Source organism: Balaenoptera borealis (assembly GCF_965194805.1).
Source record: "Balaenoptera borealis genome assembly, chromosome: 13".
NCBI classification, from domain to species: domain Eukaryota; kingdom Metazoa; phylum Chordata; class Mammalia; order Artiodactyla; family Balaenopteridae; genus Balaenoptera; species Balaenoptera borealis.
Window position 1 is genome coordinate 68,578,400 of NC_138870.1, and position 27,422 is coordinate 68,605,821.

The window sequence follows — 27,422 nt, forward strand, 5'->3', positions numbered from 1 at the left end:
TTATCTGCCTTGAGCCATCTTTGCTGAGTTCTTATATCTTGAAGTAATCACAGCATTTCTCTCCCTGTTTGATTGAACTGCTGCAGTTTTAGTTGCAATTGCTAGTTCTGAAGTAACTATATTCTATATATAGCCTAAATGCTCCTCCTCTGAGGAAGAATCTGATAATTCTGGATTTTACTAAAATGGACCCACAGGCTCCAGCAAACTTCAGTCATGCTGGTTCTTAAATCAAAATCATTGATCCTAAAGGCATACACATCCTAATACCGTATTATTAAAATGTGTCAAGGCTACTTGACCTGATAATCCTTATTTTTGCACTGTTTGGTAGGATATACTTCCTGAGGATAGACAACTGGGACAAGAGTTCTAACCCACAAAAATTGGTTAAGCTGACCAAATTCAGTCCTTATCCTTAGGTGTATCTGGAGAAGATCCATTAGCCCAGGATTTTTTAAAGGCAGCAATATTTTTCATTTACAAGAATCAAAACCAAAAATGGAATAATTCATTATAGTTTAATAAAAATTATCCTAACCAGAGATCTCTATGAGAAATGATACAGGCTCAAATATAGTACTGTCTCATTCCTCCTAGGTAGACTAAATGTGATTTGAGACTTGATAGGTAGAGTGTCAAAGTTTAAGCCACATTTTTTTCTGGATCGTCCTCTTCCTTGGTTACCCTTACATTTTCACACTTTCCACTTTCAGGCATCTGAACTGATATACTTACTGAAGAGGAATTTCAGTCTGTCAGTGTGTAGTTCTGAGTTTTGTCCGTGACAGGGTATTCTCTTCATCCCTGGAATTCCACATTGGGAGTTTTATGACTCTTGTTATTTCTGCCTTTCTTTAAAGCATGTTACACCTATGTGCTAGATGTGTGACTTTCTTCCATCTTCAACATACCTAGCTTGTGCCCCATGCAAAATCCTGTATGTTTTCCTGCAAAATGGCTTCCTAGGGCTAAGGGATAAAAAGCTCTGTATGGCTGACAGTACAGCGAGGAAAGTATCTTCTTGGTGACTTTATCTTGATGACTCTATCTTTAATTATTCAAAAATCTGTTCTCTGTGGTTTGGGTGCCAATAGCCACTAGCGTACATTCTTTTGGTTGCAGATCTTGAAGTAAAATATTTCTATATACAACCAAATGCTGCCTTCCTAGGTTTTACTTTTCAACTGTCATTCCCTGCTTTCTGGGTTTTACTTAATATTTTCTGAGCCCATCAAATTCGGGCTGTGGTGGTAGGGTTTGGTTAAAGTATAGGCCTGCATTTTCAAAGACGGTGGATTGAAGTAGACTTTTGAAATACACACTGTGGAACTCAGGGTTAGGCAGTGCCACTGCCCCATGAACTGGCTCGTCCAGAATATACCCTATGATGCTTTCAAATAGTAGAATGTAAAGAGTCTTTAGTAATATGAATGAATCACTATTGTCTGATGAATTTTGTTTCTCTCAACAGAATGGTCAAAAATAAACTCATCTCTTTTTTTCATTCATGGGAAAGAAATTGTAGATAGTTTGGCATGAGAAGTTGTGATTGGGAAGAGCAGTCATATAGACACAGTGTCATGTCAGCAATGTTCAGCTAGTAAGGCTGTGAAAGTATTCATCTGGTGAGAGAGGAAAAATGTCTTGATGTCATCTTTGTTGCCTGGCAACAGCATTTTTTTTTTCTCATTTGGAGCAAGTCTTCGTTAGTTTAAAGTAGGTGATTTTTACTGATAATTTGAGAAGCAGGAACTTAGAGGTAAGCTATGTGAATTTGGTTAGTGGAAGGAATAATCTTTTGTCAAATGTTAGGCTTGATGAGGCTTTCTCTTTTTGAAATGAATAACTGTTTACAAATTATTATTCCATCTGAAAATGAATATCCCAAGTCAAATAGCAGCCATTGAATCAGACATTTTCATCTTTACAGCATTTTAATGTGGGAAGAACACCAAGTTGGTGTTTTTTTTCAGATATGATTACTATACATGAAGTAGTTCAGATATGTATAATTGCCTTTTAGAATCTCTATTTATGCTCATTATTATATTAGTGATAATTTTTGACAAGAGACTAAACACTAAGAAATTGATTAATCATATAAAGTTGGTTCAGTCTTTGAAATATCATTTATTTTAATTGTCCTACCCTTGGCAAGAATCTCATTTAATACACTCTAGAAAAGTGAAAATATGTCATGTTTTTGTTGATCTTTACAAGAAAAAGAGTTCCTAAACCCTCCCTTGACAAACCTTATTGTTTGGAAATTTGATTTTCCCTTGTTGCATGTAATTCTCTGCACTGTGGGCCCTTTGGCCCCATAAAGTAGTAGTTCCCAATTCCTCTTTTGCTGTCCATTCTAATTAGAAAACAACAGGTGACTATTCTCCTTGGAAAAGCAATGCGGGTAGTAAAAAGTGATACTGAATCCCAATAAGACTGTTTAAATCCTGGTTTGGCCACTTACTCTGTAGCCGCTCGCAAGTCTCTAATCTAGTGCACATGTGTTTGCTCACAGGCTTGTAGAAAGCTTGAAATGAAGTGAAATGTGTATGAACAATGCAGCAAGTTCCTGGCCTATAGTAACATTCAATAAACATTTTTCTTTTCCTTTCCTTTCCTTTCTGTGAATAATCCTTCATGAATACAAAGGCCATCTTTAGCATCCTGGTCTGTAGATAGTCCAGACTCAAGAAAACTTAGAACATAAGAGCTCAGTTTATAAATGAAAATATTAATCATAGAGAATTTAATTTCCCAGTGTCAATTAGCTAGTTAAGATTAGAACCAGAACTGTCATTGTTCTGTGTTGATCAGAGCCCTTTCTTCTTATGTTTTATCTTAGGCCTTCATTAATACAGCATTTTTAATCTAATTCAACTGCAGGTTATTTATGAGTTTCTCTAAGGTTAGAGGCAGTGTGCTGGTAAGAGAGTAGGATAAGACCAGTGTCTCACAGCTTGAATTAATGGTTTGCTTCCAGTACCAAAAGGTAGGCTGCATTGAATCAAGTATTTTAAAATGTAATCGTACCGTCTCGTGAACACAAAAGATTAAATTGATCTTCTTTCACTGGTGTACATCTCACTGTTTCTACTTTCTTTCTGCTACCACCATACAAGTTATTTATAGCTCACAGTATAGATTTAGAGGTGTAGAGAATGGTTTCTTTACAAATTGCTTCTGTGCCCATCATGATGCTGTGAGTAATATGACTCAAGGGCCCTGTGCCACTGAATTGATTTATTTCCAGGACTTTAGCTCTCTGCATGGGCCACCAACATCTAAAATCCATATTGCTTAAATGTAGTGTTTCTAGAACCACAGTGGGAGCACAATGACAGATTTCCAGATACAGCAGGAGCTCTTATTTATAGAGCTGAACCTGCCATAATGTTCTTCCTCTTAGCCCTCACTCACATCTACTCTTCTTTCTGTGTTGTCTTTCATCTATAAGCCAAAACCCTGGGGGTTGTCCTGGATTTCTCCCTCTTGCCCTGTCCCTATATCCAAACCATCAGCAAGGCCTTTTGATTCTGAGTGTAACTCCAACTTGGTCTTATCTTCCACTGCCACTCACCTGCATCAGACCACCAACATCTAACTGATTTCTTGCACTGGGTTGGGTTTCTCAATTTAGTGCTCCAGTTTGCAACTGAAGAGCTTTTTCTAAAATGCCATTCTGAACAAATCTCCTCTGCTACAACTCCCTGAGTCCCCCAGTGTTCCCAGAATAATATCCAAATTTCTTAACACTTCGCTATCTGCCTTTTCTCCTCCCCTCTCATTTTGTTCCTTATTATTTCTCTTCTTTCACCCCTGGTCCACCCCCCACCCACCCCAGCCCTGCAAGCTTTGCTCTGGTAAATAACTTACAGTCAGTCCTTGGTGGTCTAACGTCTCAACTTTGCACATAACTTCTATTTCTGTTAGGCTTGTCTTTCCATCTTTAACACTCTCTTCTCCCCAAAAGAAATGCATTAAGAAAGTTGGGTATGTTCAATAAATATTTGTTGAAGGACTGACCTTTGAATAGCATTCTTGGAATAAGAAAAAGATTGTAACAGAATTGCAACAGTAACATAACAGTTTTTTTCTCTTTCCTGAGTCCTCTATTTCTCTTGCTCTCTTGTTCATTTTGGGATTGCATTGTGTGATCTGCTACTTATTTTTTAAGAACACTGATCTCAATAATGGGAGTCAGAGCCTAAAATTATGTAAGTATGTATTTACTAGTCAGAAAACATTTCCTAAGCACAAAATGTCAGGGATTAGACTTTGGTCCTGCTGATACAAATGATTCTCAGAGCACACAAGAAGAACCTGATTTCAACTGCAGGCTAGGACAGTGTTTTCATATAATTACATGCACAATTCTTTTTTGAAAAATTTGGTAATATTCTTAATGTAAAGTGTTCCAAGTATCTATTGCTGTGTAAAAAATATTTACCCTAAAACCTAGTGGCTAAAAATAACCACCATATCTCATGATTTTATGGATCAAAGATATGAGTAGAGATCAGCTAGGGATTTTGTGCTCCAAGTACTGTTGATTGAGACAACTGAGAGAGGATTGTGTGGTGAATGAGCTGGTCTGGAGGCTCCAAAATGGCTTCACTCTCATGCCTGGGACTGCTGGAAGGCTGGACTCAGCTAGGACTGTTGTCCGGAACGCTTGCAAGTGGCATTTTTAGCTTGGCGGGCTCAGAGTAGTGGACCACGTTACATGGCGCCTCACGGGTTCCTGAGACAGTGTTCTGAATTTCTTAAGGCCTGTGCCTATAAACTGACAAAGCATCACTTTCACTCTTTTCTGTTACTCAAAGCCATCACAAGACGGTAGAAGAAGTATTAAACAAATTGCACCCACCTTTAATCCACCACTGTGGAGAGATTTCAAGGTTGTGGATGTAGCCTTTGGACTCTTCAATGTAATTTCTCCTTTGCTCACCATTCAGAAATGGTGTTAAGAAATTCTGTTAATATTTGAATGTGTATCTTGCCAAGATGTATATTTTTGCCCAATGTATATTATTTATTAAAAAATTAAATCACATTGTGCATTTTGTTTTACAACATTTATCTAAACAATATTTTGTGAGAATTATTTCCTATCACTAGACATTTTCCTATGGTGTTTGGTTTTGCATTACTCCTTAATATGGAATAATTCCGATTTTTTTGGACAATCTTTTAAACTCTAGTATAAACAATACTGTGGTAAACATCCTTGATGCTTAATATTTGTGAGCTCTTACAAATATTTCCTTGTGTATAGCCCTTAAAGTGGAACAACTGAGTTAGAGGCTATGCTCAACCTTTAAGAGTTTTTAGAAAGATTGCCATTTTTAAGACTTTTTATAAGAACTGCCAACTTGCCTTTCAGAAATGCTATATTGATTTGTAGAAACACTAACACTTATATAACAAAAGTGATTGTCTTTGGCTTGTATGGGCAATCTGTCTCCCGTCTACCACCTAACTGAGCTCTAGTCTTTCTGTCAATCTAGTGAATTGATTCCTGCTGTTCAGAAAGCCACAGGAATCTCTGTTATTAACCAGCCATCCTAAAACAGCTCCCATCTGTCCATCACTTTCTCCCACGTCTCTCTCAAAACCCCAAATTAAATAAACCTGATCATAAAACCTACATGATGCCCAAATATTTAAGTAAATTCTATTTGCATTGTTGTGATTCATTAACTTCTTTGTTTAAAGGTCCACACTAGCTCGCAACATCACTCAGACTAAAAACTTAAGGTTTTAAGAGGACTTTGAAGTAGTTTTACGTGAGCTGTCTCCTCACTACCTCTCTGACTTCATTTCCTGTTAATACTTTCTTCATTTGTTCTGCTTCAGTCACAATGGCTGCCTCACTGTTCCTCAAATACTCTAGGAATAAACCTACCTCGGTACCTTTGCACTTGCGGTTCCTTTCTCCTGGATTCTTTGTCCCCAGATATGTATAAGGCACATGTCCTCACTTCTTTCAAGTCTTTACTCAAATGTCACTTCTCAGGGAGTTTTTTTCTGGCTACCCAGTTTAAAATTGCAATCCCTTCCCATCGCATCTCATATCCTATTCTCATATCCTATCTGTGCTTTCTTTATGTTCTTAGTGGTTATCACCCTTTGACATGCTGTGTGTTAGACTTTTGAATGTTATTATTGTTTGTTTCCCCAGTTAAAATGTGAGCTCCACGAAGGCAGGGATTTTGGTCACTTGTTTATTGCTCTATCCCCAGTTCTAATGACAGCACCTAGCACATAATAGCTGCTCAATAAATGTTTGCTAATAAGTGGTACTACCACCATTACTTCCATTTGCAAGTATGAGAGACTGCACTCACTCCGTGTCACGAAGGTTTTTCTTCCTCTGCTGGGATGCAGTCTGGGTGAGCTCTATTTTCTTCTCTCGTCTGTATTCTACATGGGAACCTCGTGAGTGGCACACTTATCTATGCCATTCTTCTCCTGCTCTGAAAGAACTATGCGAACCAGGACAAATGGTTTAATTTTTCTATGTTAGGCCTTAGTACTTTTCATCTGTTAAAATAATATTTCCTTTTCTCCCTATCAGCTTATAGTTGGATTAAATGCAATAATATAAACAAAAAGCACTTAGCACATGGTACATGGCATAATTCATGTTTGAAAAAATTATGTTTATTAGTTCTCCTTTTCTTCCTTCAGGAGTTTTAAGGAAAATTCATTTAGGTAACAGCTCACTAATGCAATAAGGTGGAGTGCGGCAGTAAAAACACTAAAATAATAGTGAAATGTCTGTATTAGCTTCTAATGAAGTGTGAATATAAAACATACCAAGGTAACGTATTCTTCACAGCCCTCAATTTCCTGCCATCTTCTTCCTGGTTGTCTCTTATCTAAGGAAATTATGCTGGTGAATTGCTGAGCATTGTCTTTCTAAGGTTGGACCTCTTTGGAAAGATTTCTCCAAATGAAGTGTCCAATTCTTTTCTTCAAAGAGAATGTTCTGGTTTGTTCAGTGTAGCTATTTCCCAGTCAAAATGTGACATCTGGATTTCCTGTCTGCTTAGATAACTGCTAGCCAGTTAATTATAGCCTGGGCAGTGTGAAGCAGATGTTTTTAGAACGTCTTTGAAATGGGGCTTTGGGAGTCCTTTGGAGCTTGATTAAGGACTGCAGCATGCCTGGGGCTTTCCCTAACTGGAAGCCTGTTCTGCATGTGGACCTGCTGGGAAGCCAGGGTGGTTATACAGTCTGTGTGCATGAATGTGTGAGCATGCATCTGTGTGCCTACGGTGCAGATTGATCAGTTCTTGGGTCTTGGGACGTTCAGGGGTATAAAGAGAGAAAACCAAAGTCTCTGTAACAACCATTATGGTCTTTCTCATCCCACTTTTGTCCTAACTGTGGCTCCTTATTATACTTAGATTCCTAGGAACTGTCATTTTGTCTGTATCCTTTGCATGTCACTACCAACAGTTCATTTTTAATGCTCTAAATGAATATCAAAATAAAGTCAGTAAGTGCTCACTTTGGCGGCACATATACTAAAATTGGAACGATATAGAGAAGATGAGCATGGCCCCTGCACAAAATAAAGACAACAAGATGCTCAAATTATTAATGTTCAAAGTATAAACTTCTATTATCTTCTTGAAGTAACTGAATGGATAATACTTTTCATTGCCCTTAAAATTCAGTCAAAATAATCATATAGAAAAATATGCTTTTCATAGTTGCTTTACAATCATAAATTACAACAAAACAGCTGAAGGTTAAAGGTTATGAATATGTAATCACTATGAAGAGATGCTTAAGAATCTCAGGAAGGATGTATAATGTCAACTTAGGCAGTAGATATTGGCAGCGCTTCAGTTTCTTGTGTCTTTATTTAAGAGTAGGTTTTATTCTCCCTTCCTTTTCCCACACTCCCTTCCTCCCAGTTATCAGAAGAACAGAGTGCCCATGTCTTTTGTAAGAATCCACACTGAGATGAGATGAAGCAGGGTGCAGTTAGAGTTTCGTTGTTGCGGGGTTTTTGTTTTTCTTTTAAGCAGCAGATACTAGAACCATTGCTAGGTATTAGAGCCACTGGAAGGTACATTTGTACGTTCTAGAGCTATCTGGTGACAAGCGGCTGAGAGGCCTTACGGGGTTGAGAAGTGTCAAGAGTTTGAACTTCAGATGATCGGAGTGCCCCTACTGATCACCTAAACTTGACAAGATATGCTTTAAAAATAGCAGATTGACTTCAGAAGCTGCTTCTCACCAGGGTGGGACGGGGAGGGGCAGCCTCTTGAAGGGGATATCTCCTTTCCTCATGTGTCTTAGTAGCTTCTGTTCTTCTTGTCACCTTGTTACGTCGGAGTACCTTCCTTTCAGCTCCTCACTCTGCAGGGTTGCTACCTGCCATCACCACTGCTCTTACCTCACTGCTCTTGCAGGGTCGCTGAGATAAGTACTCAGACGTTTTCCAAAAGGCAAAGGGAAAAATGCTGCTAAATTTCCAAACCTGTGGATTTCCTCCCATGCTTTGATGGTGCTGTAGGGAGAATGCTCACAGCTGATAGAATGCCATGTCATAAAATACCTCCCGATTTTTTGTCATGATATGAAAATATTTGAGAATTCTTTGTCCAACATCAGCAATGTCTTCTCCGGTGACTCGCTGCTTCTCCTTAGCGGTGACCATCTGGCTTAGCACCTTAGGCACTGGACTGTCACTCAGGAGCTGGGTTTTCAAGTTCGAGAGTTCATCTTCTGTTATTGATACCAGCTGAGACGCCATCAAAACGTGAATAATAAACTGAACTACTCTGGAAGGCAAAGAACAGTAATAAATTCTTCCCATCATTCTAAAGTGATACAAATATATGATAAATCATGGTGGAGACCAGAGTGGAAGAAATACATTCTGAGTCCTTAGGAAGATAGAAGTTTTTAATATTTTGGATTACTTTGGATCTGAATGGTTTGGCAGTTAATCCCTTGGGTGTATGTAGGTGTACATTTAAGTGTATAATATTAAGCCAGTAGTTCTGAAACGTTTTACAATCAATACCCTCTTATCTTACCCTCCATAGAGACAAATCTCATATTCAAAATATTCTGGTAACTCCAAACTTGTATTTGCCAATAATAACGAATGCATTCTTTTATAAAAAATTTTCAGTTTCAGAACTTATGATTATTATGTAATAGCTGCTGTTATTCTGAGTTACAACTTGAGACAGAGAAGACAAATGTAACATTTTTGTTAATCAATGAAGGCTAATTGTGAATAAGTCTCTGGTCTTGAGGAAATGATCAGCATAAGATAAATAGCTTCCTTCCTAGGTTTTGGGCCTTCAGAAGTCCAGGAGCAACAGGTTTAAGCGAAATTTGATAAAGCATTGGTAAATTCAGTTTTAGATGCAAGGTCTCTAGGCAAATGTAGATCTTAAAAAATTAGAATATGATCCTGTTCATATATTTTAAAAAATCTTCATGTTACCTGTTCCAGAGACTAAACTATAAATAACAGAAATATTTTGCCCATTGCTGTTATTTACCCTGCTAAAATAGCTTTAGATGAGTTAAAAGAAAGCATCTTTTCTAGAGATTTTTCAGTTTTTAACATATTTTGTAAAACTGTCACAGTCATGTAATTCTCCAGTCTTCATGCCTTCTGATCCACAGCTGAAAACACTAGAGAGGCCTTTCTTGTCTTTAAAAGAACCACTACTATATATATTATTCTAAATTTGTGTCCTTAAATTTTAAAAATGTCAATATCGTATAAATTACTGGACTTGTTTCATTTTTAAATAGTACATTTGCACTATTTATCTATTCATCATGCAGTGAAATTCTGTGGAGGGAGGGGGCAGTGCAGGCACTGAAGAGACGTCATGATCTCAAGTTGAAATATTAAATGCTAAATAATATTTATTTCTCCAGAGACTGGTTCCCCAATTACAGCATCATGCATTGGATTAGGTAATTCTAAAACACCTCCTCCAGGGCAAGCAGGAAAAAGTGTTCCAGGATACAATGGTGAGAAATTACCCTGATTACTTGAAATATGTAATGTTAATAAATTTGGTATTTTTCTGTATTTAGTGTGAATCATATTGCTTGAAACATACTAACTAGGTGCTTAATAAGTATTTGATTGAGTGAATGCCTTGTATTAAAAATGTCTAACTTTTTGTGATAACTTTTGTTATTAGCCAATTTGATCAAAAGTAAGATTATTGACTTCTAAGGACATGTTCTAAATGATTGTCATAATATAAGGCAAGTTAAGCATATGTATGCGAGATTAACACTTATGGAATACATGCTAGGTGCCAAGTACTTTGCATACATCTTTTCAACTAATGCTGAGGTATATTTAATTTACCAATATTATTCCCATTTTAGAGATGAGTTAGCTGGTGCCCAGAGAGACTAAATAACTTTCCTAAGGTAACACAGCTCATTAGGTCCTGAAGACAATGCAAACCATTATGTTTTATTTTGTTTGTTTGTTTCTGTTATAAAAGCTGCAGTTTTTCCCATTATATATGCTATCTTTTAATTTAGAAGTGATGATAAAGCTTTTGAACCTTGTTGGCTAAAAAAAATGAATATAAAGAGTACGGATTCTAAAAAGAAAAATAATTTCATCCTTGCTGGCAGTATGTGACAATGAGAAACACTATCTTTTCCATATTTGTTTTAAAATTATTGGTAGTGATTATAATAGTTCAATAATCCCCTGGATTTCACCTCCTAGTTGTATGTCTTATACAAGGTGACTTGTTTAAGTTATACATTGTTACACAAATCAAACATTCAACTTCCTTATTTCTAAATGGGAATAATAATGCTATGTGCTTCATAGGGTTGCTGATGGAACACAGTGAAGCAGTAACATAGCACCTGCTTGTAGAAAGACTGAACTAAGTCTTAGCTAGTAGTGTCATTGATATTTCAGAGAAGCCAGAGGGGCTGACTTGATTTAGTCTTACACATTCATTTTACAGACAAGGAAAATGAGGTACGGAAGTTACGTTATTTGCATAAGGTCGCACAATTTAGCTTAAACCCAGCATCTAGGAACAGAATACAATTCCTGCATACAGTTTGTATTTGCATGTAAATTACAAAATTTAGAGATGTGTTTTTGCTTCTCTGATGTAAAAATATTACATTTTCCTTCTAGAACAATGACCGGTTAAGGATCATTTGGTTTAACCTAGCAGATATATTTATAAAAAGACATGTACGATTTTTTTTTTAAGGGCAAAAATAGATACTCTGTGAAGTCAGTGACTTCTCCAGGCATGGAAGGGTGAACGCAGCTTTATGAAATCTTCCCTTTGAGCAGTTCTGTCATCCCTGCTCCTTTTATTAGAAAAATTGCTTTTGTGTTGAACCATTTTTAGGGGCTGATGACTGTGGGAGATGTTAACTACGTTCCCTTTCAGTGTTTCAGTACCATTTTCATATCCAGCTGTAAGAAGGAGTTAAAGCTTTGATGCCTCATGGAATTTCAGTACAGATGTTTCTCATTGTCTGAAAGCCATTGGCTTACAGACAGCACAGCTTAAACGCTAGAACTAAAGTATTTATAACCAAGGAAATAATGACTTTATGACGCATGATTTTTATGGTTATTCAGAGATTCAAAAGTATAATGTAACATTTAATATTATACTTTTAAAAAGCCATATCCTTTTGGGAAAGGAAAGAAAATCATTTTTGTGTGAAAAACATTCAAAGTAATGTAATACTTAATTTCACATTCATTGAGTATCTTACACAAGGTTATCACTATATTTTTTTTCAAGTAATTATTGTACAACACTATGAGAAGGGAATTTTTTCCACTTTTTAGATTGGGAAATGGGAGGGGTAATAGAGCAAGAATGTGTTCCAGGGCACATAGTAAATTGGCCACCGTACTGGGATTTGGGGAGACAAAGATGAATTATCATGGCTTCACCCTTAATGAGCTCACATCTAGTGAGGGACAGATACCTACACCGTTAATAATTGTCAGAATAGAATTTTGAAACAAAGTGCTCTGGGAACACACAGGAGCAATTAACTTTTTCTGGGGATAATGTTCTTCTTTTCTTATAGCATTTTTCAGTAGAATAACCTGGATGGATGTAGCCACATAAAGGATCTATTAAAGCTTAAAACATGATGATATATCCTTACTCTAGTTTGTACTAAAGATGACTGCATGTGCATACAAGCTTTGGTCTCTTGAAATCCTTCAGGATTTTAACAGTGTAGCATAGAACACACTGGGATAATATTTGGGAAGGTTAAATTGACCTTAAAGCTCATAAGTGGATATTAAGCCTTAAATCAGAAAAAGGAGTTTGCCAGGCTTTTAAATTCTTTATTTTTATTGCTTGAAATATGTTTTGTCTGTGTTTTAACACTTTATATCCTTTAATTTTTGAAAAGCCGAACATATTTTTAATATTTTTGACAGAATGGAGGGGTATGTTTGAATGGATATAAACGTAGATTTTAAAATTACCAGTGTATTTGAAATACTATGTCTTTATTTAAGGGTGATTCTGAGCAAAAATTCATTATCTAATTAAAAATTAAAAACATGTACACTTTAAATTTTCATTTTTGCTTATTTATGTATGTTTGTGGTCTTACAGGAATTAAAGGATGCCTTTTTAAAGCTAGAGTTTTGGGAAGCTGAATATAGAAAATTCGGAAACATTTAAGCCTTAAGTTTATGTGTTTTTATTCAATTATTTACTTATTTATTTATTTATTTTTTTATATTTTACTTTGCAGTTATGATTTTGGATGACAACATGCAAAAACTGAAGGCTCGGTGTTTAGGAAACATTGTGGTAAAGTAAGCAAAATTTTCAGTGCTACTGTTTAAAAGAGCAAGAATTGGTATGTAAAATTAAGAAAAAAAATAGAGTGGTTGCAATGATATTACTAGTGAAGAGGTTCCAGAAAAAGCTTGTAAATTGTTTGAGAATACTCAATGCCAGCTGTTGTAATTTTAACATGGAAGCCCCATAAAGTGGAACCAATTTAGATAGGACTTGTAAAAAGATAAATCTTGCGTCTTTTAAAAAATATTTCTGATTATACGAGTAATGCATAGATGATAAAAGTAACTTAAGTACCAAAAATATAAAGAAGTAAATAAAGTTTCTGTACTCTGACCCTTCAGTAATACAGTGTTAATTTTGTAATATATATGACTTTCCACTTTTTGAAACGCATTTTAGGTTGTTGGAACAACTTGGTTTATTCTCATGTATTCTTGTTTTTCCTTAACCCTGTCTCGCAAGCATTTTAAATTTTACTCTGCCTTTTAAAAATGTTTATTCCCTTTCTAGGCCTCTTAGTCTTTTTTGAATATTTATGATTATAAATAATGCAGTATTGAACATCCTTTTTGTGTTGTCTTCTTTTCTGATAATGACAATAGTACTGAATAAATTTCTAAAAGTGTAATTACTGGGTTAGATAATAGTACAATATATAATCCCTGACTCATCAAGTACCACAATTTCTTGCTAGCAGTTTTTATCATTGTTCATTTGATAGACAAAGTGCTAAAATTAGTAGTAAAAATATTCAAACGTACTTTCATTAAATCAGTACTTTAAAATTGTTAAGCTAGCAGAAGCTGAATTGGAAGTTGATTAAGCTGGAGACACACAGTATGTGACATTTTAATAATTGATACAGGTAGCTTTATTGCTTCTGATTAGCATGATATTGGCATCTCTACTGATATGCCTTAAGTAGTAGAATTTGCCAGAATGAGCTGTTATGAATAAAGAACATTGCATGTGGTTTTAAAAAAGTTTTATTTTCCTATTTATTTAAAAGAATTCTTATTACTTGGCATTCTCAGATTGGTATAAGATTTTACTCAGGTTAATAAAACATTTTAAGTTCTTTGAAAATTAAATGAAAAATAATTATTTTAAAAATAATGTATTTTTTCAAGTAGGGATACTTTAACCTTATAAAAGGCTAGTAGAGGAGATGCACTTTATGTATATTTCTTCTCAGATTTTTATTGTTATCAGTAAACATGTGAACACTTTATTACTTTTTTTAATTTAAATTTCAAGACGTTGCTGGCAAATGGAAAAATTAATACTGAATATACCATTTCTATTCATATTTTTCTGAATCAGAATCCATATTAACATAGAGCTGATTGAAATCTTACCTGTGAGGGGGAAAATTGTTGGGGACAAGAGGAAGGCTTGCTAAATGATTAATCTGAACAAGATTGTGGATGGATGCTTAACTAGCTTAGGGAAGCACATGGTTTGTGAGAGCTTTTAGAAGCACTCTAGCAGCTTGCATTTTATATAACCCCTAACTCTAAGTGAGTCATCTGTTTCATAAAGCAATGTTTGCAAGATCCCAAAGGTGGCATTTGATGCCAGTAGAGTTTTAAACCCGTCATGCATCCTGTCACTCTAATTATCAGTGGCCTCACCCCACATCCATTCAGAAATAATAAAGCACATAAACTATAATTTTTTTCTCATAGCCATTAGTGTTACTTCAAGTACTTGAAAATAACAGAACTATTTATTGCCTTAAAACATTCTGTGCTTTAGGTTGTCGCCAGTTCAGAAAGATTTTCTTCCCTCTCTATTCCTAAACAGGGAATGTTATTGTACAGATCTCAGATTCTGAGATTTCATTATAAATTATTTGATGATACAGTATATTATGACATGCAGTGGACTTTGATTCATCCCTTAAGGTAATAGTGAAACTAAGTATTTGAAAATATTATATATATATAATTATATTCAAAAAGTAAGGTAGAAATAATGAGGAAAAAAAGTTACCACCAAGATCTCTCTTTTTGTAATAGAACAGTCTTGAAACCTTACTTCAGGAACTCATTTTTATCTGTTAGAGCAAGGATTTCCTTTTGAAACCCTCATCTCCAGTAGCCATTCCAGTCTAACTCATTGACCTGAAAATTTTTCATGTATCCCAATAGCTGCTTGCAGTATGCATAGGATGTTTTTGTATTTAATCAAGAAGACTTGCTTGTCCATCTATAGCTATTCTGTGTGCTTTGAAGGGACACACATCATTCACCCAGAATGGAAAATGGCTGATGAATGCTTTTTAAGAGCACATAATAGATACATGTTTAATTGAATTAAGGGAAGGGAAAAAGCACACCTTCTTGCCTTAACAAAAATTACCGAGGTTTAAAAAAGCAGTGTGTAATTTGAGAAGAGAATAAGTTTTTCCATGTAGACCATATTCTAAAGGTCTGTCATCTGAAAACCAGGGTCCTTTCCAGGGACCACCTACCTGAGTCCCCAGAACCACTTGGTGGACTTTTAAAGGTGTTTGATGAGAGATTGTATATGGTTTCCAGGGTTTACAAAATATCTGAAATTCTAATGTTTAAGAAACTTGAAAAATTTATAATCAAAATGAATATATATTTAATTGAAAATCTATAAACTTTAACATCTTAACAACTTCATTGTCAATTTAGTCTTCATAAATTTTTCATTTTATTTGCAAACAATTTTTAGGTTGCATTTTCTTACTTCCCATGATTCCTGAGTATGTACAGTGATTGCTAAGAAATAATAACCAATGGTAAACTATAGGTGTGGCTTCTTGCCGTATGATTTCAAAAGCAAAAATATAACCTTTTCTTTTTCAGAAAAAGTTCTAGTTTATATGGTGTATTGCTATATTATACTATCTTTGCATGGATATGAGGTGAGGCCATCAATAATAAGAATGACTCGGTCCCTAAGAGGCTTAAAACGGAGCTGGCATTAAAAGCTACCGTGGGGAGAGACCGCCAGCCAGAGATAGATGTCCATTCTTCTCCATTATTCATGCCCATGCTTTTCTTTATTACTTGTATAATAATTAAGTGGAATATTCTTTGAAAGAAAAATATTCCCTAATGCTACTTATGTTCACTAATTATACCTGTAGTGATTAGAAAGAATAGAGGGAAAAAGCTGCGTAGAATATTTGAAATGTATGGGGTTCAAACTACATTAAAGTAAGTCAGCAAAAATATTACATCTCACTGTTTTAATCCCAAATTTGTTTGTTTTTTTATACAGTTATAGCTTCTTGTTTCACTGTAAAATCTGGTACAAGTAGTGTAAATAACATTTGAAACTATCTTTCTCTGGCAGTTTCTTTAAAATCTGAAGCTATAATCATATTTCTAAGTTTTGCAAGGTACTAAGCGTAATGATTCAGTTTATCATGTTAAGATGACTCATCCCCAAACCAGAAATAATGATATGTGGTAATTTTGATAAAACCTCTTGATCCACTTCAGCTCTTTTAACTCCTTTGTTAAGGCTTTCTAGAAATCTCTGTTTTCCTCCTCTGGGGATCCCTAAACTAGAAGGTAGACATTTAAGTGATTCCTAAACTACTGTAGACCCTAGGATGTAATAAACATCAGTCTTGCAGTTCTTGTAGATTACTTGCTTTCAAAGGATTTATCTTTCTAGTAGAAGAGAAAACTGCATGCCTGCATGGTAGAAAATTCTTTTGATTTTGAAACTTACGCCAGGCAGTTAATTTTGTGGGAAAGTTATGATACCTGAATTGCTATGAATACAAAATGTTCAGGAATTTTAGAAGGTGCTTCTGTAATTGCAACCAGAGCTTCAAAGTGCAGAAATATGAGTCAGTAATTTCCAGGCAACACCGTGCAGGGCATGAGAGAAAAGGTTAACTGCACTGCCTTCCTCAGTACCACAGTGCTCACTGTTGTTAAAGCCATAGGTCTCTGACTCTTCCTGATTCGTGGGCACACATTTTTCCCTGACCAGACACGGTTGTTGCTGTTGGAAGTGCAGCTTGTCTGCCTCCTGCTGTGTCCCACTGGCCTGTGCCCCGCAGGCAGTGATGGGGTGCCAGGGAGCTGGATGGCCTTGTCTAAGTGGCTTGTACTCTGGTGCCTGCCGATTTCTCAGCCTCCAGATATTGAACACTTGGTCCTTAATGATGTTTGTTCACATCCTTATAGTTTTGCAGGAGTGATTTGGTCACTTATTGTGCTGCTGTTTGGGAGAGGATCAGTATGGCTTTCCTTCACCAGTGTATCCTTTGAATAAACCAAGGATGTCATGTAATTGTAATCCCATTCCTTTCTAAATCTCCTATGCAGATTTTAGTATGATCTTTTATTAGCCTTACAACACTGTGCGGTAGGCAGTGGGACAGATATTATCTCATTTTCGACATGGGAATCTGAACATCATTAGTAGTTACACAGCTAGAACTCACATTTCTAACCCAGTTGTTTGTCTGCCCAGAGAGAAAGAAATTATGGCCTAATCAGTCTCTTCTGGGGAGATGAAAAGTAGCTTCGTAGGAAAATCACAAGTAGAGCCTAAAGACCTTGTAGGAAATACTGGGAGTGCAAAGTTGGGATCTAACTCCAGAATTCTCTAGGGAACAGGAGTTTTGTCTTCAATTTACAGTATTTGTGTTGCAAATGGGGATTCCTGATGGAGCAGTGAGTACAGATCGTCCTTTATCTGGGATTGGAGGCATCTAGGAGTTTTATTTATTTCAGATTGATCAGGGATGTTTACCTTCTACAGTGATGGACATTCTCTTCCTTCATTAGCTATTTAAGGATTTCTCTATGATACCTCCCCCTCAACACACACACACACACACACACACACACACACACACCCCACATTACTGCTGCCTCAGTTATTTCTCTTACCACTTAAGAGAATGTTCTCTTTGGAAAGGATTTTCTCTAAGAGAAACTCCTCATTCACAATTGGATAGTTTGTAACAAAACTCACCTTTTCACTCTGTTTGGGAAGAGTTAGGAAAGGTATCACAGGGTGGTAACATTTGGTCTTGTATTTGAAGGATGAGGATAGGCATTTCCCGACATATTTCTTAGTATTTTCAGAAAATTTCCTTCCTTCTGCCAGTCCAATGAATTTTTATGTTATTGTAACTACAGAAAAAAAAAGTATTTTTTCTAGAACTTTAGAAGTAGAGCCCCAGTGCACTCACTATTCCAGAAGGAAAACCTGCATTTAATATAGAATAATCATTAGGTTAGCAACAAGAAAAGCGTTAATTTCAAATACTGCAAAAAAAATTCTGCTCTAGTTCATATACACCTAACTTCTTTCTGGAGATTATTGCTTCTCTTCTCACATGTTTTACTTCATATATATATGAAGTACATATATATATATAAAGCAATAATATATATATAAAGCAACTATATATATATATATATATATATATATATATACACACACACACACTTCCAATTCTGGAACTCCCTTTTCTGCTTTTCTTTAGGACCAATAAATGGCATTTTCCAAGGTACCTTCTTTAGAGTCTCTTTTCAATATTGAAATAACATCTGAATTTTTAGACACCAGACTTTATTAGTGAAGAATGGATAGCATTCTCTTATTTTATCCTACTAATTACCAATTGTGATTTCATATCTTGCTTTCCAGCCTGTTCCTCAGTTAGACTTGGGGATAATGAAGAATTTTTCTAGGGGCATCTCAAAAATGACTTGGGACCAGACACATATGCCATTTGCAGCAGGTCCATACCTTGGCTGGTGATAAAAACTTCCCTTCCAAGAGTTCCTGGCAGTATAGGATTTAACCATCTGCTGTAAAACTTGCCTGACAAATATCTTAAATGTTTACATTTTGATGTTATGTCATTAATTTAATGGAATAGACATCATTCATTACAGTCTTTCTCCCTATATGTATTCTAAAAATTACTAAATTTCTTGTAAATACACAATATTCCAAGATCTCCACGCATCTCAGATAATAGTTTATATATTCTTTCCATTAATGTCTAACACAGTGATTTTAGGAATACCAAGCACTCAACAAATACTTGACTGAATAAAGAAAATGCATGAGTTAATGCATGCATCCATGAATGAATAAATAAATTAGATGATCAAATAATTCCTCTGGTGTTTTCTTCTCTAACTCTCAAATCTCCACCCTCTCTCCATTGGCTACTCTGCTCAACTCTTCCCCATCCTAAATCAGCCTGCCTCTGCATTAAACCCTGACGTACATCTCTCCTTCCAGTCACCTGCAAACTTTTAAAAAGTATAGTCTAACCTTACTGCCTGCACTTACTTTCCTGCTTACTCCTTGATCACTCCAGTTCTTTCGGCTCCACTCTGCAGAAATGGCGATCCTGGGGGAGATTCACAGCATCTCAGTCACTAAGTCCCATGACCTCTGTTGAATCCACTTTCAAACAAAATTTGCACTTCACTTGACCTTGTTGAACGCTCAGTCATTATTAAAACTCTGCTCTGGAGGCCCCTCACATACTATCCTGGTTCTCATACAGTTGTGATTTGGTTATTTTTGTTCATGGTCTTTTTTTCCCTGGTCCCTCTTTAATACTGTGTTTGGCCTTGGATTTCTCCTTCCTATTCTGTATTCTCTTCCTGGATATACACTTGCTATGTTATACTTAATTCCCAAGGTCTATAGGTATATCCAAACTTATGCAGACCTTTCTTACAGATGATATAAAAATCCCTACTGTCCCTGTTCTTCAGAAAATGTATGCAGATATTTAAAGTTTTGTGCAACAGCTGAGAAAGCTGGTATCCTTAAAGCTTATTATTTATTTGTTTACTTATTTTGGAGGATGGCTACCTCTACTTGTAATCCTCTAGGCTTTAATTAATTATAAGAATATAATCTATATGTTACTAATTGCTAGTACCAAATTTTTTTCAGGAAGTAAGAGAAAACACAGATTATCAGGCCATCTTCTTTTAAGAATGGAGATTGCAAACTTAACCAACTTCTGGGAAGTGTAAGATTTCCTTTTCTCTCCAGTAACACCCTTACCAGAAAATGCTAAACTCTTGGTCTCACGTGCACACACTCAATTAGGTACGTTCTAGGCCACCAGGAAACTCAGCTCACATTCGATACACTAAGTACTAACTCATTTGGATTATTATTGCAAACACTCAGAAGTCTCTATTGTGACGAGGCAGTGCGTGGATGCTGGTGAACCAGAATCTTAGATTTGGGGTAGATAAAACGGATGAGACACTTCTTTAACAATATGCCCTTCTGTGTGCATTGTTCTTCGTATGGGCAGTGTTTTGTGTTTACGGATTTGGATCAGGATTTCTGTGTGTCTGTGTATCTGTGGAACTAAGGAACAACTGCTGCCACTCGACCTGGTGTGTGCATTCAAATTTATCTCAGACCGCACCACTCTCTGTTGTCCCCAGTACAGCCTGAATGTTAGTTGCCATTTATTATCACAGTGGCCTTTTTATTCTTATTGTAGGGAGGTATTTTCTTATACCCAAGCATCTGTTAAAAGAATATCCCCATGAAACACAGAAAGAACTATATATTGTGGTACATTTTTGGGGAAACAACTGAAAATTATTTCTTACTTAATATGCAAGCGGAATGCATCTCTGTCAGGTTTATTGTTCTAGTTGTATATTTTGAGTATAGTCGGCTTCACTCATTAGTGTTTCCTCTTGTGGCCCATGTTGGCTTTTGATTTGTCATTTCTTCTCAGCGTCCTCTTCATTTGTTTACCCTCAGCATCCTGTAAATGCTGCTAAATAAATGATTTTTAGTGGTTGCCATATTCACATTGTATTTCAATGTTTAATGATGATTTTTACACTTGTTATAAAAATATTAACAATTAAAACAAACAGATAAAGTGAAATTATATACAAGGTTCATTAGAAAGATTAACATAGAAAAATCAGGTAAAAGGACCTGAAGGGATCATCTGCTTCAGCTTGCTGCCTTCCTGCAGGTTTAGTGATGAACAGTAATAGTAACAACAGCAACAGCAACAATATAGCAGCATCTCTGTAGTTTTGGGGGTTTTTTTTCAGGTTACAAAATGCTTTCGCATGCATTTTATGAAATTACAAGGGGTCCAGAAACGCTGATGTAGCCTTTTTTCCTCCATCTTAAAATATTACAAAAAGAAGACCTAGCAAGGGAGGACCTATGGGTAGGCCAGACATAGAGGAAATGGGCAATCCCAGCTGGGCAGCGGATCCCACTGGTAACAGCATTTTCTGCCTGACAGAATGTGAGAATACAGTTCAGTGTCTCAGAAGTCTAATATTGGGGTAGAATGTGTGTGATGTTGCCTCATGTTGGCAGTAACCATGTCTACTTCATTTTCCATTTTCTCACATCTGCCCTGTGAAGTCACCGCTTCACTTGGTGTTTTTTGTGAGTACAGGAGGGTAGGGTTTTGAAAATCTTTAAGTTTTACAGTATCTAAATTTCTAAACTATAAAGCATCTGAAAAGTTTCCTGAAAATACACTGAGTGGTTATTTTTGTTAGGTAATACTTCCTACAGGGAACCGATATGAGAATTCATTTGTTTATATAAAGATAGATAGATAGACAGATGGATGATAGATAAAGATTAAGCCCTTGTTGTGTGTATAACACCAGTTTCATACTACGGAGGAATGAAAGAAATATAAGAGGAAATTGATTGAAAAGAACAGATATACGCTACCTTCTACTTTATATGCTCACTTATCTTCATGTGTTCATAGGGGTGAGAAATCTCATAGGTCTGGATGCTCATGAAAAGAAAGAACAGAAGAGAGAAGAGTGAGAGGGAATTCTCAGAGTGGGGAGGCACATTGATTGTGAAGATAAGACTGTTCGTGGGATGTTTAATTGGAACATCTTATCACAAAGAGACTGGCAAAGGTGGCAGTTGGTACCTTGATACTTCAAAAAAATAGATTTGTTTGCCTATAGTGGAAGGATATTTCTCTCAAAAAGTAATTCAGTGATGCATTTTTGGTTCCTTTTTGCAGATGTTATTCTTCTTACTGAAACAATGATTGATGCTAATAATTATTTGAATGCCAAATGTGTGTGCCTTTTGTGCCCTTCCCAGAAACCACAGTCATCCCTTCGTGACTTTGCTATGTCATGGTCAACCACTTCAGCCTCAGTTAGACATGATCTGTCCAGTGGATTTAGGGGTTACAATTCAATGTGGGATTTGAATTGTAATTGTCCATCACAGTGAAAAACTGTTAGTTGTAATCAATCTGTCTTTATTACCATTTTCATCATAATTCTCACTGCTCTGTTTTTATATAAGGTTGCCATTACCACCTGGAGCTTTTTCAGGACTCTGGAAGAATCAGGAGGCATTCAAGCATTTATACTTTGAAAAATTTCCTGTAAGAACTTTATTGTACTTTTTTAAAAAATCATCTTACACACTTCTCTCTAGTTCTTGCCTATTAAGTTGAGCGGCTGGCTTTTAGAATCATGGATCACAAAGCAACTTTTAAAGGTTATTTGGGCCAGTTTCCAGATCTCAGGGATAAGAATGCCCAAACCTCAAATGTCTAAATAAGTCATTTTAATAGTTTTTATCAATCTCTGGGCATAGAAATTTCTCCGTTTCTCTTAGCAGCTTTTTCTGAAATTTAACAGCCTTTCATATCAAGAAAGGTTTTGTTAAACTAAAACTTCTGGGGACTTTCTGTATGATTTCTCACATTGGATCCCTCTGCACAGACTGAGAACATCTGATCAGAACTGGACACTGTCATTAGAACCTCTTCACCTCCTTTCCGCTGGTTATGTGAGCAAAATTTGTTCTGCTTGCCAGAAGTTGTATTTTTAAAAATCCCTTTAGCTATTACTGACATTCTTTCCTGAGTGTCCTCTGAGTTCTTTATTTTATAATACAGATACAGGGTAGAGACTGTGTTCTCATCGCCTAACCTCCAGTGCTCTGGATAACAAAAAGTATCTTTCTGTGTTCTGTTTTATCATTTACCTATTACTCTGTGGTTTGTGTTTATAACAGCACATAATTGATAATACGCGAAAGGGTCCCACTATCATCTTTCTGCTGTTTCTTCGCTTCTGTTTCTTTCCCTGAGAGATATACCTGGTCCTCATTATACACTGGGTAAAAAAGAATGAATGATTAGAATTTCATTTTTAAAAAAGGTGAGTCTATTTAGCATTCTATCTTTATTATTTGTGAGTGAAGGACAGCTAACCTAATCAACTAGAAAAATGACAAGAATTAAAATAGCTTCCTTTAGGAAGACGTCTCAGGGTTAAATGACCTCGGTAGCCAAGATTAAACGTGCCCCAAGGGACTGTGGCAGAGAAGATTTGTCAGTAGAGTTGACTCCAATCAGCCCAATCTATCTGCCTGATGGGCCACAGTCAAATCATCAGAGTACTGATGTGATTAATTACAACCTGACAGTGGCTCATAATATGTGCATGTGGTTTTCAACATGACCACCTTTAACACTGAAAGCTCCTTCAAAGTCCCATAAACCATAGTTTATGATTAAACTATATGTAGTGAATCTATACTCTGTCTTGTTACCCTGACCTCAACCCTTTCCTCTAAGGACTTAATAACAGCACAGAAGGGTTCTATAACTTGCCCACAGTTTAGAAGTCACAGAGCTGACATTTGGACCCATATATTCTGGCTCCAGAGCCCATGTCTTAACTTTACTCTCTGATAGTAATAGCAGTAAGAGCTGCCAATTATTCAGGGCTCATGATGTGCCAGGGTCTGCCCTCTTTATATGCCCCATCTCATGTATGCGTCTCACAGCCTTATAAGGTATGGTCCATTACCCTATTTAATAGATGAGCATACTGAGTCTTAGGAAGATTTAGAAACACAAATAGTGACTCACCTGGACTTGTCCTGAAGCCCATGCTTGTAATACAGGTATTAATGTAACTCAGAAGCATTAGGGGAAGTAATATTTATTTCTTTCTACTTCTTATTCTTGATTTTTCATTCTATTGTGATATCTGGACCAGTGAAGATGTACTGCTACTCTTGAGTTGATTAAAAATTAAATTTTATACTTACTATTTAACTATATTTCACTGAAGCTCCAGTGCAATCCAAATCTATGTTAACAAACTAGTGGTCTATTTTGTAATTATTCATAGAGAGCTTTAATGCTTTTAAAAATTAACACAATTAAAGAAGAAATCTGTCAAAGAACTACTTTGCAATACGAAAGTATACTGGAAATATTGAGCTATTACTTCTCCATTAAAAGGAAGAAATTGGGTTCATAAGCTTTACAACTCTCAGTTCAAACACTTAACGTGAACGTATATAAGAACACTTTTATTCCTGGCTGTTAGGGGAGCAGAGAGATTCTAGTAGGCTTTCAAAATCAAAAGTAATTTAATTCCATAGGCTAGTTATGAAAAAAATTCAAATGAATATAGTAAACCTATTTCTATCACATTTTATATTTTACCAAGCTTAAAAATGATTACATTACCTAATACTACATGCTAATCAGACATTATTTATTCTTATTTTCAGGGATACTATGACACCATGGATGCTGGTTACATGGATGAAGAAGGTTACATATATGTTATGTCTCGAGTTGATGACGTGATAAATGTTGCAGGTCACAGGATTTCTGCAGGTGCCATTGAAGAGGTATGGATGACTGTTGGTCTTTTATTCCAGGTAGTGTTTAGGGACAGAACTGAGCTGAAGTCAATGTTGAGGTTATGTCATTCCACTTGGAAAATTTCCAGACCCTTCCTTTGAAGTATAGGCTCGGTTGGTCACTCTGGTATTTCTCTCACCTCACTTTCTCTCCTGTGGATTTTCCTGTTCTCCAAATTCCCCTGATTCCTGCCTGAGTGGTAGAGAGGAATTTTAAGCACTTACATATATTTGTAATTTATGGGAGAGTCTATATACATTTGCTTCTTGATCCTTGCTACTTGATTGCTTCTAGCTTCTTGATTTGCGCCTGTTGATAACAAGGTTTACATATAGTCTTTGCTGGGTGTGTGATTTAAACATTTTATTGTACTCTTAAATCCTGAGAATTTTCTTCCAGTGTAAATTACACAAAGTCCCCAGAAGAGTATTTTTAAATGTTTTCAATTTTTTTTACCTTAAAATAGAGTAAAATCCTCCTTTTTATTGTATAATACTATGAGTTTTTAACTTATTTTATAGATTCTTGTAGCCATCACCAAGAACCAGGATACAGAAAAATTTCAATACTGCCAAAGAATTTCCCCATAATGTCACCTTTTTATTCTGACCCTCCCCACCCCTAACCCCTGGGAACCACTAATTTTTTTTTTGTTCCTATGTTTTTGCATTCTCTAGAATCTCATATAAATGGAGTAATACAGTATGTAACCTTTGGAGACTGGGCTATTTCATTTAGGAAAGTGCATTTGAGATCCATTCAAGTTGTGTGTATGTAGATTATTTGTCCTTTTATGTTGCCATGCGGTATTCCACTGTGTGGACATACTAACCCATTTATGTTTCCTTTACCCATTAGAGGATAATTTAAGTGCTTCTAGTTTGAGGCAGTTATAAATAATGCTGCCATATACATTCAAGTTCAGGTTTTTGTGCAAAAATTAGTTTTCATTTCTCTAGGATAAATGCCTGTAGTGAGTTTGCTGGTTTACATGTTAAGTGTATGTTTAGGCTTATAAGAAACTGCCAAACTGTTCTCTAGAGCGTCTGTGCCATTTTATATTCCCACCCATAGTGTCTGAGGGCTCCTGTTTCTTCCCATCTTCATTAGTACTCAGAATTGCCATTATTCTGTATTTAAATCATCCTAATAGATGTGTAAAGGTATCTCATTGTGCTCTTAATTTGATTGTCTGTAATGACTAAAATGTTGGAAACCTTTTCTTGTGTTTATTTGCCATCCATGTATCTTCTTTGGCATTAAAATCTTCTGCCCATCTTTTTAAAAATTGGGTTGTTTTTCTTATTGTTCAGTTTTGAGAGTTTTTAAGGTATTCTGAATACAAGTCCTTTGTTTGATATGCAGTTTGCAAATATGTATTTTTTTCCTGTCTGTGACTGGTCTTTTTATTCTCTTAAAAGTGCTCTTAATAGAGCAAAGGTGTGTTTCATATTGATGAAGTCTAATGCACCATTTTTTTCTTTTATAGATGATAATATTTATCAAAGAACTCTTTCCTAACCCAAGGTCATACTTTCTTCTTTGTTTTCACCTAAAATTTTATAGTTTTACATTTAGTTTTATTGTTTTACATTTTATATCAATTTACATTTACATTTTGAGGGGTTTTTTTGTATATAGTGCAAGATATAGGTTGAGGATTTTTTTTTTTAATGTGGATGCCAATTCTTCCATATGTTATTTGTTGCAAAGACTGGACTTTCTCCATTGAATTGCCTTTGCACCTTTGTAAAAAATTAGCTGACAGTATTTGAGTGGGTCTATTTCTAGAGTATCTCTTGTTTTATTGATCTGTGTGTTTATCTTTTCACCAATACTATTCTGTCTTGATACTTTATAGAATGTCTTAGAGTTGAATAGTGTCCACTAGTTTCAGAATCACTCCACTTTTCAAAAATCGTTGTGGATATTCTGTTCCTTTACTTTTCCATATATATTTTAGAATGAGCTTTTCTATAGTTAAAATAAATCCTGCATGGATTCTGATTGGGATTGTGTGAAATCTGTAGATCGAGTTGAGAAAAATTGGTATCTGGACTATACTGAATTGTCCAATTCATGAACTTTGTACGTCTTTCCATTTATTTAGGTATTTTTTGATATGCTTCACTGATATTTTATACTTTTTAGTATGCAGATTCTGAACATATTTTCTTTTTTTTTAATTTATTTTTTTATACAGCAGGTTCTTATTAGTTATCCATTTTATACATATTAGTGTATATATGTCAATCCCAATCTCCCAGTTCATCACTTCACCACCACCACCCCCCAACCAGCCACTTTCCCCCCTTGGTGTCCATACGTTTGTTCTCTACATCTCTGTCTCTATTTCTGCCCTGCAAACCGGTTCATCTGTACCATTTTTCTAGGTTCCACATATATGCGTTAATATACAATATTTGTTTTTCTCTTTCTGACTTACTTCACTCTGTATGACAGTCTCTAGATTCATCCACGTCTCTACAAATGACCCAATTTCTGAACGTGTTTTCTTAATTTATACCTAAGTATTTAGTTTTCTGAACTATTGTAAATAGAATTTTTTTTAAATTTTGGTTTCCAAATTTTCATTGCTAGTGGATATAGAACTGCTATTGACTTTTATGAACTGATATGTATCTTATGATCTTGTTAAATTCATTTATTAGTTCTAAGAGTTGTGTGTATGTGTGTGTGTGTATTTCTTGGGATTTCCTGTGTGGACAGTCATGCTGTCTGTGAATAGAGATAGTTTTATTGCTTTCTTTCCAATCTGAATGTCTTTTATTTCTTTCTCTTGCCTTTTTGAACTGGTTAGAACCTCCACTATGATGTTGAGTAAGAGTGATGAGAGCAGTTACCCTCATCTTGTTCCTGATCTT

The 27,422-nt window shown here is 35.7% G+C and overlaps 1 protein-coding gene across 6 annotated transcripts in view; it reads left to right on the top strand.

Annotated features, from left to right (window-relative positions):
- Positions 1–27,422, top strand: part of ACSS3 (acyl-CoA synthetase short chain family member 3) — a 142,090-nt gene that overhangs the window by 102,935 nt on the left and 11,733 nt on the right. For 5 of the 6 annotated variants that reach the window (XM_082350744.1, XM_082350747.1, XM_082350746.1 and 2 more), the window contains 4 exons: positions 9,931–10,026; positions 12,790–12,853; positions 22,167–22,248; positions 24,402–24,524. In XM_082350744.1, coding sequence (XP_082206870.1) covers positions 9,931–10,026; positions 12,790–12,853; positions 22,167–22,248; positions 24,402–24,524 — 365 coding nt within the window. The remainder of the gene's footprint in view (positions 1–9,930; positions 10,027–12,789; positions 12,854–22,166; positions 22,249–24,401; positions 24,525–27,422) is intronic. The other variant, XM_082350749.1, reaches the window with a different exon arrangement.